We start from the raw sequence: 13,420 nt of genomic DNA on the forward strand, positions 1-13,420 counted from the left end.
CCCCAGCTCCTCCACTGTCATCAGCAGAAACGTCACAGCGGTAACACCTCTGCCCTGGTTTCCGGGACCATTGCTGGGTCTGCTCACCTACACCTTGCCTTAGTCCCCTGAGGAACGACCCCATCTCACAGAGAAGAAAGTGGAAGAGCTCAGAAAGGTTGAGCGTCTCACCCGAAGGCGACCCAGCTTGGGCGTGGGGCTCTTGGCATTTCACCCGTGTCTGATCCGAAGGCACGTTCCCTCCTACTCAGAAGGCCATTGCTGCCGCTGTGATTTCACCCGCAAGTGCACGACACCCGCGAGTACACGACACCCGCGAGTACACGACACCCGCGAGTACACGACATGTGCTCCTAGAGACCAGGGCCTGGAGGAGCGGGAGCAAGGAGAGGCACGTGGTGATGTGGGGAGAAGAGCATGGAAAGGTCAGGTCCCACAGGCCCTGCAGAGTGGCAGCCCCGCGTGGCACTGTGGGGCGTGCCTGGGCCTTCTCTGAGCATCAGACCTTCTGGAGGGCGTGGGGGCCAGGCTGAGAGGCACGTGGACTGCACCCTGACCAGGCTGGGCCCCTTCAGTTTGGCTCACACAGCCCACACTGGCCCCTGGGTGTGGTGGGGAAAAGGACAGGGGTGGGCTCCCTCCCCGTGCAGATGCCGCCCCCTCCCTCCAGAGGGGCAGCGGGGAGCTCGGGTTTGCTGCCTGCTGTCATCCCCTCTGAGACTGTCCACCCTTTCCAGGGGGAAGCATGGGAATTCTGATACTGGGAGTGCATCCTGGGGAGGCAGTAAGAGCGTGAAGGCTTGACACCAGGTCATGAGCAGAGCAGAGGTCACCTTGAACCTAGGCTTTGCCGGTGAGGCTTGATGCCTGGAGCAGCCGCAGTGAGGGAGGGCTCCTCCTCCCCTTCCTCCTCCCTCTCCTCTCCTTGTATTTAAAACTAATCTTCCTGTGTGGTTTTATTTAATACTTGTGTTTGTCATCATTTATATTAGAGTATGGGACTTCTGAGATCGCTCAGTGGTAAAGAACCTGCCTGCCAATACAGGAGACATGGAGACTCGGGTTCGATCCCTGGGCTGGGAAGATCCCCTGGAGAAGGGAATGGCTACCCACTCCAGTATTCCTGCCTGGAGAATCCCCATGGACAGAGGAGCCTGGGGGGCTACAGTCCATGGGGTCATAGAGAGTCAGACACGACTGAGTGACTGAGTGCACACTCACACATCAGAGTGTCCCTGTAGATGGGGTGGGTGGCAATGTTACAAACATTTCAGAACAAGCCTCCGCTAGTCACTCTCTCAGTGAGTAGAGCTTCTCTGCCTGGAAACTTCAATGTCCAGATCTTTCACAAGGAAAGGAACTTCCCGTAGATCATAGATATAGAAGCATCTTAAAATGAATGGTAAGACATGTACTCAAGTGCTGGCCATTCAGGAAGGGCTTGTGCCTAGAAGGATGCCTGCCCTAAAGGATTAAATTGTGTAACTTAAGATGTACATAAAAATGATAACACAAATCTTTAAGCTCTGAATTGGCTTAAGACATCACAAACCCTAGACTAGAGCCTATTTTTTCATCCATCCACCCATCCATTTGTTCATTATTTAGTCAGTATACATAGACATCTACAATGTGTCAGACCCTATGCTACGACTAGGACTGTATCTTTTATTTTTATATTACCCACCATGCAAAGTACATACTTCATTCCACACTGATAATGCTATTTTTTGATGTCTTTCACCGTAAAAGTTTAGGAACCAAATAAGCAGTTTTTTTGCTTTTCTTTGCCAAATGCCATTTTTGTTGGGAAGCTTTTCAATCCCCTAAACTCGCACTGGAAGATAAATGAGTAAACTTGGCTACATTAATTTACTTTTCAAAATTCAACATGATTTATGCCCCATTTTGTTTATTGCTCAAATAAGCAAAATAAGAACGGATGGCATGATTATTTTGAGATATAGGAAGTCCAGATAATTTTATTCTTCCTTAATCATTTTTTAACCAATTCATCTCTATCCTGGAGATGATTCATCACAGAGCTTACCATGGATTCTTTAAAATAAATAGTAAATAGAAAGGAAGATAGCAAAAGGGTAGAAGGCACCAACCAATCCCCAAATAAATCCATAGCTTCCTGCATTTTCTTTCTTATTCTCTCTCTGTGTGTATCTCTCACTCTCTCTCTCTCTCTCTCACACATACACACACACACTCACCCTTGAGACTAACCTAGCCCATGATGGAAAATCATTTGATGACAGGGAACCAGTCTTGGGCTCAAGGCAGAGAGATCTGCAAGTGGTCCCCGCAGCTGGAGGAGCCGTGTGGAGCTGGCATCTGGGCCTCTGTGATGGAGAAGCCTCCTCCACGTGAAGCCATATGAAAGCACAGCGAGAAGTCAGCAGACAAAGCTTCCCTGGTCTCCTCTCTGAGCGGCTTCCTGCTTTGTTCTTCCGTCAATTTGAGACTTTTTTTTTCCCTTTGACCAAAGCAGGAGATTAATCTTCAAACAAAAGTTAATCAGCTATGTGTCCTTGAGCAAATCACTTACTACTCAGGGCTTCAGTTGCTCTGAGAAATGAAGTTTCTTGGGGCTGCAGTAACAAGTTACCACAAACCGAGTGGCTTAAAGCAATGGAAATTTATTCTCTCCCGGTGCTGAAAGTCAGTGGTCTGAAATCGGGGTGTCAGCGAGATCGCACTCCCTCTGACACTTCTCGGGGGGGACCCTTTCTTGCCTCCTCCGGCCTCTGGAGGATGCACTCGGGCCCTGGCACGCCTTGGCTTGTGGGCACCTCGCTCCGATCCCTGCCTCCATCGTCATGTGCCCTTCTCCCTCTGTGTCTGTTCTGTGCATCACATCTTCTTATGAAGACTCCAGCCACTAGATTTCCATCAGCCTCTCTCCTTTTCCAGAATGACCTTATTTTAATCTGATGATGTCAGCCAGGAGCCTATTTAAAAATAAGGTCAGGACTCAGCATCTCCTCTGGGGGGACAGAATTTGACCCACAACTCATAGCTTTGGCTGCTTGACCTCTAAGATGCCTGCAGCAGGTTCCCAGCTTGCATGACCAGGCAGAGGCAGAAAGGGCTCAGTTCACTCGTGTCAGTGCTGAGGACTAGGGGATGGCCCAGTGGAGATGCCCTGTATGCCATCTGAGGTATCAGGGAGACCTGGGCTGGGATGTGATCTTGGTGCTCTTCAGAGTAGGAATTGAGATTGACCATGACTGTGAATGTTCAAACTACCGCACAATTGCACTCACCTCACACTCTATCAAGGTCATGCTGAAAATCCTCCAAGTTAGGTTTCAAAAGTATGTGAACCGAGAACTTCCAGATGTTCAAGATGGATTTAGAAAAGGTAGAGGAACCGGAAATCAAATTGCCAGCATCAGTTGGATCACAGAAAAAGCAAGAGAATTCCAGAAAAACATCTACTTCTGCTTCATTGACTACACTAAAGCCTTTGATTGTGTGGACCACAGCAAACTGGGAAATTCTTCCAGAGATGGGAATACCAGACCACCTTACCTGCCTACTGAGAAATCTGTATGTAGCTCAAGAAGCAACAGTTAGAACCAGATGTGAAACAATGGACTGGTTGTTTCAAATAGGGAAAGGAGTATGTCAAGGCTGTATATTGTCACCCTGCTTATTTAACTTCTATGCGGAGTACATCATGCAGAATACCAGGCTGGATGAAGCACAAGCTGGAATCAAGACTGCTGGGAGAAATATCAATAACCTCAGATATGCAGATGACACCACCCTTACGGCAGAAAGCAAAGAGGAACTAAGGAGCCTCTTGATGAAAGTGAAAGAGGAGAGTGAAAAAGCCTGGCTCAAAACTCAACGTTCAAAAACTGAAGATCATGGCACATAGGTGGGGAAACAATGGAAACAGTGAGAGACCATTTTTCTTGGGCTCCAAAATCACTGGGGATGTGACGGCAGCCATGAAATTAAAAGACACTTGCTCCTTCGAAGAAAAGCTATGACAAACCTAGACAACATATTAAAAAGCAGAGACATTACTTTGCTGACAAAGGTCCATCTAGTCAAAGCTATGGTTTTTCCTCAGTATTCATGTACAGACATGAGAGTTGGACTATAAAGAAAGCTAAGCACCAAAGAATAGATGTTTTCGAACTGTGGTGTTGGAGAGGACTCTTGAGAGTCCCTTGGACAGGAAGGAGGTCAAACCAGTCAATTCTAAACAAAAATCAACCCCAAATATTCATTGGAAGGACAGATGCTGAAGCTCCACTACTTTGGCTACCTGATGCGAAGATCCAACTCATTAGAAAAGACCCCGATGCTGGGAAAGATTGAGGGCAAGAGGAGAAAGGAAAAACAGAGGATGAGATGGTTGGATGGAATCACCGACTCAATGTCCATGAGTTTGAGCAAGCTTGGGGAGTTGGTGATGGACAGGGAAGCCTGGCATGCTGCAGTCCATGGGGTCGCAGAGAGTTGGACACGACTGAACAGCTGAACAACAACAAAAATGACCATAAGGAGATCACCAGGGTGGGAGTGCAGTGGGAGGAGCAGGTGGGCCAGTGGAGCCCAGGACACTCCGTTTCGAGGAGGAGGCAGAAGAAGAGCCCACAGAAGGAGAGTTTGGCAACTCAGTCGTGATGGGAGACCTTAGGAGCAGCCCAGCTCCACAGTGGGATGGAAGCCACACTCCACTAGGTTGAGAAAGGGTGGAAGGTCAGAAAATGACCCCTGCATGTGATCTGCTTCTTGAGGTTCTGAAGAAAGACAAGGGGTGAACCATAAATGAATGAAATGGTGTTTTCTTTGTTCCTTTGGTAGGCTTGTCTCGTATGTAGATGGGAAAGTACCCTAATTCAAAAAGATACATTAACCTCTATGTTCATAGCAGCACTACGTACAGCAGCTACGACATGGCAGTAAGCTAAGTGTGCATCAACAGAGGAAGGAGAAAGCACAATGTGTGGTGTATGTACATATACAGTGGAATAGTACTCGGCCATAAAAGGACTGAAATAATGGCATTTGCAGCAACATGGATGGACCTGGAGATTATACTATCATACTAAGTGAAGTGAGTCAGACAGAAAAAGAATAATACCATACATGTCTCTTCTGTGTGAAATCCAAAATATGACACAAATGGACTTACCTGCCAAACAGATTATCAGAGATGTAGAGAACAGACCTGTGATTGCCAGAGGGAAGGGGCTGGGGGGGATGCATTGGGAGTTTGGAATTAACAGATGCAAGCTATCACATAACGAATGAGTAAACAGGTCTTCTTGTGCAGCCCAGGGAACTATGTTCAGCATCCTGTAATAAACCATAATGGGGAAGAATATGGAAAAATGTATTTATTTGTGTACCTTAATCTTTGCTGTATAGCAGATGTTAACACAGCACTGTAAATCAACTTCATGTGTGTGTGTGTGTGTGTGTGTGTGTGCGTGTGTGCTCAGTCATGTCTGACTCTCTGCGACCCCATGGACTGTAGCCCTCCAGGCTCCTCTGTCCATGGGATTTCTTAGGTAAGAATACTGGAGTGGGCTGCCGTTTCCTTCAGAAGCAGCAGGTTCCTCCTGGAAGGTGACCAGAACCAGTCCCCTTCCCGTCTGCCCCACAGGTGGGCCTCTGCTCAGAGCAGAGGAGGAAGGGGGCAGCAGATAAAAGGGGACGTGAAGAGAGAGGAAAGATTGGAGTTGGTGTCGAGAGGGTGGCAAGCACCCAAGCCCTAGTTGTAAGGACAGCGACAGGTGGGTTAGTCCCAGTGAGGGGAGAGACTCTGGTTGGCTCCGTGCTTTTCTCTGCTGGTTCCAGGAGTCTGGGTGTGTCAGGAGGAGGGGAAGGGGGTGGCTGGAAGAGATGCACTTTTAACGTGAAAGCAAAAGAATCTGACACAATCACGTGCAGATGCAAAAATACAGGTTTATTTTACAGAAATAGATGGGGAGGGTATGGTTGAGAGCTAACTTTTCTGTACCAAGCTCCAGTCTAATACAGGAATATAGATCATGTGTTGGGTTGCTGAGTTCTGTAAATTTGTCCTTACAGCTGATAAGTGATTGGACCTTTTGTTAAAATTACATAGAATTTGTGGTGCATAGTTGACTTGAATATTTACCAGTTTGTGTGTGTGTGCATGTGTGTGTGTGTCTCTGTGCACTCAGTTCTTAGTTGTGTCCAATTCTTTGCAACCGCATGGACTGTAGCCCTCCAGGCTCCTCTGCCCATGGAATTTTCCAGGCAAGAATACCAGAGTGGATTGCCATTTCCTACTCCAGGGGATTCACCAGTTTACCAGTGAGTAAATGGGCATTTATCAAGTATGTACTAGATAATGGGCTTCCCTGGTGGCTCAGTGGTAAAGAATTTGCCTGCAATGCAGGAGATGCAGGTTCAATGTCTGGGTTGGGAAGATCCCCTGGAGAAGGCAATGGCAACCCACTCCAGTATTCTTGCCTGGAGGATTCCACGGACAGAGGAGCCTGGCGGGCTACAGTCCATGGGGTCACAGAGAATCAGACACGACCGAGCAAGAAACACTTCCACTTTCAAGTGCTGTGTTGCCTGCCATCAGTATATACAATATCCTATCCTGTTGAATCACGGGATCTGTGGTCACGTGTGATCAGCCCAGACACATGATGTGTGCATCAGGAAGCTGGAACCTGGGCGCTAGACTTCTGACCGCTAGCCTGAGGTTCTTCCTATAACTTTGCTGCCTCCAGGCTGTGGACACTTGTCTGTTGTCTCTAGAGAAGGAGAAAGGGTCTCCTGAGCACAGGGGAGCGGAGGTAATGAGGCTGGACAAGTGTGCGTGGACGGGCGCATTGGCCTGGCGCTCACCCAGCCTTCTGAGACATTTATCTACTGGAGGTATGATTTCCGGGCAGCACTTATGGAAATTTTTACAGGAATTTACAGTTGTTAGATCGGAGAGAAGTTCATCAGCTATTGTGAGGATCCTAGACGTATTCTATGATATCCTAGGGTATCATAATCGAACAAACTAATTTTCAGTAATAAGCAAGGCTACTTCTTTCTGATCTCCTACCCTGTCGTCTGTGCTTCAAAAATTCTATAAACCCAGGACAGGTGAATTCATTAGACCTTTAAACCTGCTAAAGTTATTTCCCTTAGTGCCATCCATCCATCTGTAGTCCATCCATCTTGTTTGTTTATTCAAATGTGTGTATTGAGTGCTGATGCTGTGTTAGATACAGAAGTCATGGTTTTTCAATTATTGAATCAGTATCACAGTATGTCAGGGTTGGGGAAATTCTCCAACTTTTCATTACGTACTATAATAATTTTTATAACCCACGAGCTATAAGCTACTAAGATTCTTCAGAATAGTTTTAGCTTTTTATTTTGAAGTAATTTTAGATGAACGAAAGTTGCAAAAATAGTACAGAGTTCTCCTCTATGCCTCACTCCCCTTCTCCTGCTGTTAATGTATCAGTGTTCCATACCTATGGTGTTATTATCAGGAACAGAATATTAACGCTGGTACAATGTTATTCACTCAATGGCAGACCTCATTTGCCCTTGACCAGCTTTTCCGTCAATGTTTTTTTCCCTGTATCAGAATCCCATGTTCTTGCAGGTAGTAATTCCCCTCAGCCCCCTCCAGGCTGTGGCATGTCCTCCGTCTTCCCTTCCCTTTTGTGGGAAGAAAGGTCACTTTTGAAGATCATCGGTCAGCTGTTTGGCTGAGCGCCTCCATCCGGGTTGGTCTGAAGTTTATTCATGATTGGAGAGAGGCTATGCATTCTTAGCAAAGATGCTCTTACCGACCCACCCCAGTTGGTTCCCAACAGCGGCCCTCCTGCCGTGTGTGGAGCCAGTAGAAGGAGAAGGGTCTGAGCTCAGCAGCAGAGGGGAGCTTTGTCCTCTGGTGTAAGGACTGGAAGGACGCTGAGGTGGGAGGTCGGCCTTCAGAACACATGCTCTTCTGGCAGGTCTGCTTTATCAAGTGTGGTCAGGGGCAGGGGGCGGGGCTCGAGGGGCGGGGCTCCAGGAGGGGCGGGGCTCCAGGAGGGGCGGGGCTCTCGCTCCGGATCGCAGTGCCCGACTCCGCGCCTTTGCGCACGGCCTACGGGTGCCGCCATCTTGAATCACAGAGACGTGTGCCGCGTCTCTGCACACGCCCCTGAGATGGGGTGCCGGAGCAGCAATTTCACACCAGAAACTCTGGTGGTCTGAAGGGCCAGGGGCGAGGCCCTGCACCTGGTCCCCTGTGAGCAAGTGGGATTACATGAAGCACAAGGGGGGAAAAAGGTTAGATTTCTTTTTTTACCCAGATTCTATGTTTATTCCCTGGAAATTGATAATGGGTTTTGCCAGCAATGAGCTTCCCTGATAGCTCAGCTGGTAAAGAATCGGCCTGCAAGACAGGAGACCCTGGTTCGATTCCTGGGTTGGGAAGATCCGCTGGCGAGGGGATGGGCTACCACTCCAGTATTCTTGGGCTTCCTTGGTGGCTCAGCTGCTAGAGAATCCACCTGCAATGCAGGAGACCTGGGTTCGATCCCTGGGTTGGGAAGATCCGCTGGCGAGGGGATGGGCTACCACTCCAGTATTCTTGGGCTTCCTTGGTGGCTCAGCTGCTAGAGAATCCACCTGCAATGCAGGAGACCTGGGTTCGATCCCTGGGTTGGGAAGATCCCGTGGAGAAGGGAAGGGCTACCCACTCCAGTATTCTGGCCTGAGTCGGACATGACAGAGCGATTTTCACTTTCGCCAGTTGACAATACCATATATATGATGTTTTGTTTTTCTCAGTGCATCTTGGTGGGCGGTCCTGATGTTGACATGTTTTACTTCTGGTGATGCTGACCTTGATCTTTTGGTTAAGTTGCTGTCTGCCAGGTTTCTCCTTGGGAAGTTGCTATCTTCTCCTTTGGGGTGATACGTATCTTGCAGGAGATACTTGGAGACTATGCAAATCATTTCTCTTCAGACTTTCCCTGCTAACTTGAGCATCCGTCATGGATCTTGTCTGCAGCAGTCATCGCTCTGCTGTTCCCCCAAGGGGGATGCTCTTTCCTTCTTCTGCATTTATTGATTGGAATTCTGTTATGAGGAAGAGCTGCTCTCCCCTCCCCCACGTAGTTATGTATTTGATTCTTTATATTAGTAAGGCTCATGAATATTTATTCTCTGGGTCAAGTCAATATTATTGTTCATGATTCTGTTGCTCAGATTATTCTACTTTGGCCATGTGAGCTTTAGCTTCTGCCTTCTGTTAGCAAGCTCTATCTTTTTTGAGTCTTTCCTTACTTTCTGGTCCATGAGATGTTCCAGACTCATCCTGCATTTTTGCTGTTCTAGCCTGTTTGTGGTTTCTCCTCCTGGGAGCCCTATTCTTTTTTAATTGGAAGATGGTGCTCAGAGACCAGGATGAGGGTACAGGGTGGGCTCGTTTTCTCCTGGGTGTCACTGGGTCTAAGCGTCTCCATGAATAGAGCAAGGGCATGTAGCTATGTGTACCAACCAGTAGATACACACATATCTGGATTTTGGATCTATCTGTATGTGTGTGTGTGTGTGTAGGTGAGAAATGATATCAGTGTAGTTTCAGTTTATATTTCTCTAATTTTGAATGCATTTGAGTCCTTTTTAATACATTTTTCTGTATTTTTGTGAACTATCTTTTCATGTTTTTTCTTGTGTTTCTTTTTGTTTGTTCTTTTATAACCTTGATAGTTTAGAGTTCTTTATATAATAGTGATATTAGCCATTCATTTGTTATGAATATTTTCTCCCAGTTTGCCAGTTATCTTTTGTTTGTGGTTTTTGTCATGCAGAACAGGTGCTGTTATGTAAATTTACCTCACTTTGATCACTGCTGGGTTTTGAGTCAGCCTTAGAAAGCCTTTCCCTACAGCATGTTAGAGAGGAAAACACTTAGGTTTATGAAAATGCTTTGAAATGTTAACGCGTACAGAGGTAGAGTTGGTCACAAGTCATCTGGAAGCTGGACTGAAGAGGCCCTCCTGCCTGGGTGTCCGCCTTCCGGCGACCACTGTTGTCCTTGGCAGTCTTGCTTACTCCTCAGCATCCACCTTCAGGCTTCCGCGGTTTCTCCAGACCCGTCTCCGCAATGCCTGAACCCGGGGGCTTTACAGACTATCCTGTCTCCCTTAACACTGTTTAGTCTGCAGTGTACTCTGTTTCGTCCTTATAGTGCTGTTGAGCATTTATTAATACTTTAGAATTTTCTACTGATTGAAGCTCTGAATCAGCACATTCTTGCCCATCTCACTCACCTCCCTTCCCTTCTTACTTCACCTTGGTTCAGGCAGCTCCTAAAACCCAGCATCTGTCTTTTCCTAAGACCACTCAACCCTGGTCTCTCTAGACAAATGGGCACCTTCACAGCTGTGCCTTCTGCACAAAAAGCACTATATTCCAGTGACAGGTGCTCCCCTGCAGACCCTGGCATGTGCGGCAGACATGTCTGAAAGAAAGTCGAACTCCAGTCTTTCCTACATGAGTACACAGTGGTAGCTACAACATACACTGAAATAGTTAATATTTATAAAAGTGTTAGGTTTTTTCCTTTTATTACTGTGACTTATTCACTAGGACCTTTGTTTAAATACATAGAATTTTTTTTTAAGTGTGGCATTTTGCATATTAATAAATTAAGAATGAAAAATGTGATGCTTAAAAGAAAAAAAAAAATCCTCCTCCTGTGCTTGCCCCCGTTCTCTCCTCAGGTCTCTGTCCCTCTCTTCCTCCCTCCCTTCTTCGCCACTTCTTTCTTCCCCCACCCCACCCTTCTTGTGTATCAGCACAAACTAAAGGGTGGACTCTGTCCTGAGGCTGCTGTTTGGGAAGGTCAGAATGAGCCAGCTCAGGGGAAAGCCAAAGATGGAGATGGAAGTTGTGGGGAGTTATCCCTGCAGAGCTGCGCACTTCCGTTTTTAATTTTGACTATTAGGGATATTTTACAAATTGGTCTACACACCTCTCTGCATGTTCTCTCTTGATGAGTATTTACTATGGAAGGTAAGCAATGACCAGCCTATTTCAGTTTCATGTAAGATATATATATATATATATATATATATATATATATATATATCTGAAGAAACCTAGTGGAGGCTGAATGAGATGTTTTAATTGAATGACACAAGCTCTGAAAATGATGTGGTGGAGGAAACATGAGTGAGCTACAGGTAGAAGATAATATTACATCATCTTACCTTCTTATTTCCCACCTTTTTCTTTGCTTTTTTCTTTCAGGGACCCTCAGAGCCTGGATCCACCGGAAGTCAGCAACGCAAAACTTCAGTATGCGGGATGGGGCCCCAAGGGTCAGCAGCTGGTAAGCACGTTGCTTTCAGTGACCAAGTGTCTGCGTTGATGAAGTTAATGTTTTACAGACCGAATGTATCTCACTAGGCTCAGAATCTGTGTCTGTGTGAATTATGTTTTGGAAAAGTACACCAGGACATCTGCATATGTAAATGGCCATCTCTTTTGCTAGAGAACTCTGTTGAAATTGGAAGAGCATATGCCTTGGTTCTGGTACCTGCTTTCCTTAAAGCAGTCCCCGACTGGGCCGCGCGTGTTGACTGTGGACTTAACCGTGAATCTGAGATGGACCTCATCAGAGGACAGCCGATGGGAATGGTCAGAATGGTGGAGTCACGAAATGCTCTTTGGTTCTGCTCGTAGGACTCTGGTTCTTTCCTTGGGAGGGTTTCATGAGAAAAGTAGATTTGCAGTTGTTGTGGACCTGGGCTCCCAGCATGCAGCATCTGCAGAACGCCCAGAACTGTTGGGGCCATCTCCGCTTTATGCCAGAAAGCTCCACGGATTCCCACTCAAATTGGCAAAACTAAGACGTTTCGAGATACCCAATGGCCAAGACAGTGTAGCAAAAAGGGGTCTGAACAAGTAGCTAAAAGATGTGGGTTCTAACCCTGGGAGTTCACGAACTAGATGCCAGGCTGCCTTTGGCCAGCCCAGCTCCTACGTGAAAGATCTGGGTGAGGTGAGCACTCGGGTTCATCCCTAGTGTTGCTTCTGTCTAAAACCAGGTGATACTCGTCAGTCCCGGTGACAAGGTCGCATCACTCCTTCCGGAAAGCGCCTGCAGCCTGAAGATCAGGTGGCATGGCAGCGGACCATTTTCTTCTACATCTTTGAGCCAATTAATAAAGCTGCCTTTTTAAAACTCTTCCTAAAATAGCGCAGAAAATGACCATGTTAAAAACCTTGGGGTGAGATTCTGTTGAACAGGCTGCCTACTGTCTTAGGAATTAAAATTTTCTTACTTTCCCCAACAGTACAATTATTTTTTCTCAGTTGTGTGTTAATTCCATTGCCTCGAATTGATTTGAAGAAGCAGGAGGGTGTAGGCCACCCGGCTGTGTTAGCTGCTGCCCGAGTGTTCCCTGTGCTGCACACACACTGAGCGGAGGTTTCAAAAGGCACATTTAATGGATCTAAACCAGTGACAAGAGGGCAGGAGGGAGCCACGAGCTGACTCGCAGAATGACGCCCATCCACCAAGCAGTCACAGCCAGGAGAGAAGAGTCGTCTTTGCTCAAAGCCACTGATGCTTGCGCAAGGGAAAAAAACCACAGTTCCATAGGAGGTTGTAGAAGACTGAAGTGCTTAAGACTCAGGCCAGGTTGCACCGTGGTCAGGGCTGGGTTAGGTGATTATGGACGTTATTACCTTCACCTCCTAAAGAGTAACCAGCGGCAGAACTAGGGTCCGCTTCTTTGAGAAAGCTGCTCTGGCCCTCTGCCCACGTGGCCAGGCCCCCTCTGGGCACCCCAGTATCACCACACAAACTCCTTTCACACACGAGTTCCTGCCCACACATCTCTCCCCGGGGGGTGGCCCTTGGTCTAAGCCCTGAGTGCTTTCCATCTGTGGATTCTGAGCATCTAGCTCCATGCCTAGCACGTGGGAAATAACTGTTGAGGTCAAAAGTGAATGCATGAATGGACAGATGAATAATCAGCTGATATATTCTTGTGGTTCTCAACTACTTACATATAAAACAATTGGATGGAGGCAAATAGCTAGTATCTATGTGTGAAAGAAAATCAAGTGTAGTCACTCTATCGTGGCTGACTTTTCTCGACCCCATGGACTGTAGCCCACCAGGCTTCTCTGTCCATGGGATTCTCCAAGCAAGAATAGTGGAGTGAGTTGCCATTTCCTCCTCTAGGGGATCTTCCCAACACAGGGCTCAAACCCGGGTCTCCTGCATTGCAAACAGATTCTTTACCACTGAGCCACCAGGGAAGCACCATGCATCTACACCTTCATGTATATTTAGGGTATGACTGACAGTGAAGGAAGTTCAGCTTCCTTTCTGCTTCAGGGAAATGAAGGTTCAGTCAAGTACGGTTGCTGCTACTTGGCCTTAGTACCA

General features: G+C 47.1%; 1 protein-coding gene across 4 annotated transcripts in view; it reads left to right on the forward strand.

The window, feature by feature from the left end:
- Positions 1–13,420, forward strand: part of DPP6 (dipeptidyl peptidase like 6) — a 1,060,979-nt gene that overhangs the window by 886,191 nt on the left and 161,368 nt on the right. For all 4 annotated transcript variants that reach the window (XM_045166493.1, XM_025292131.3, XM_025292128.3 and 1 more), the window contains exon 7: positions 11,269–11,350. In XM_045166493.1, the coding sequence (XP_045022428.1) occupies positions 11,269–11,350 (82 nt within the window). The remainder of the gene's footprint in view (positions 1–11,268; positions 11,351–13,420) is intronic.

Source organism: Bubalus bubalis, chromosome 8 (assembly GCF_019923935.1).
Source record: "Bubalus bubalis isolate 160015118507 breed Murrah chromosome 8, NDDB_SH_1, whole genome shotgun sequence".
Classification (NCBI taxonomy): domain Eukaryota; kingdom Metazoa; phylum Chordata; class Mammalia; order Artiodactyla; family Bovidae; genus Bubalus; species Bubalus bubalis.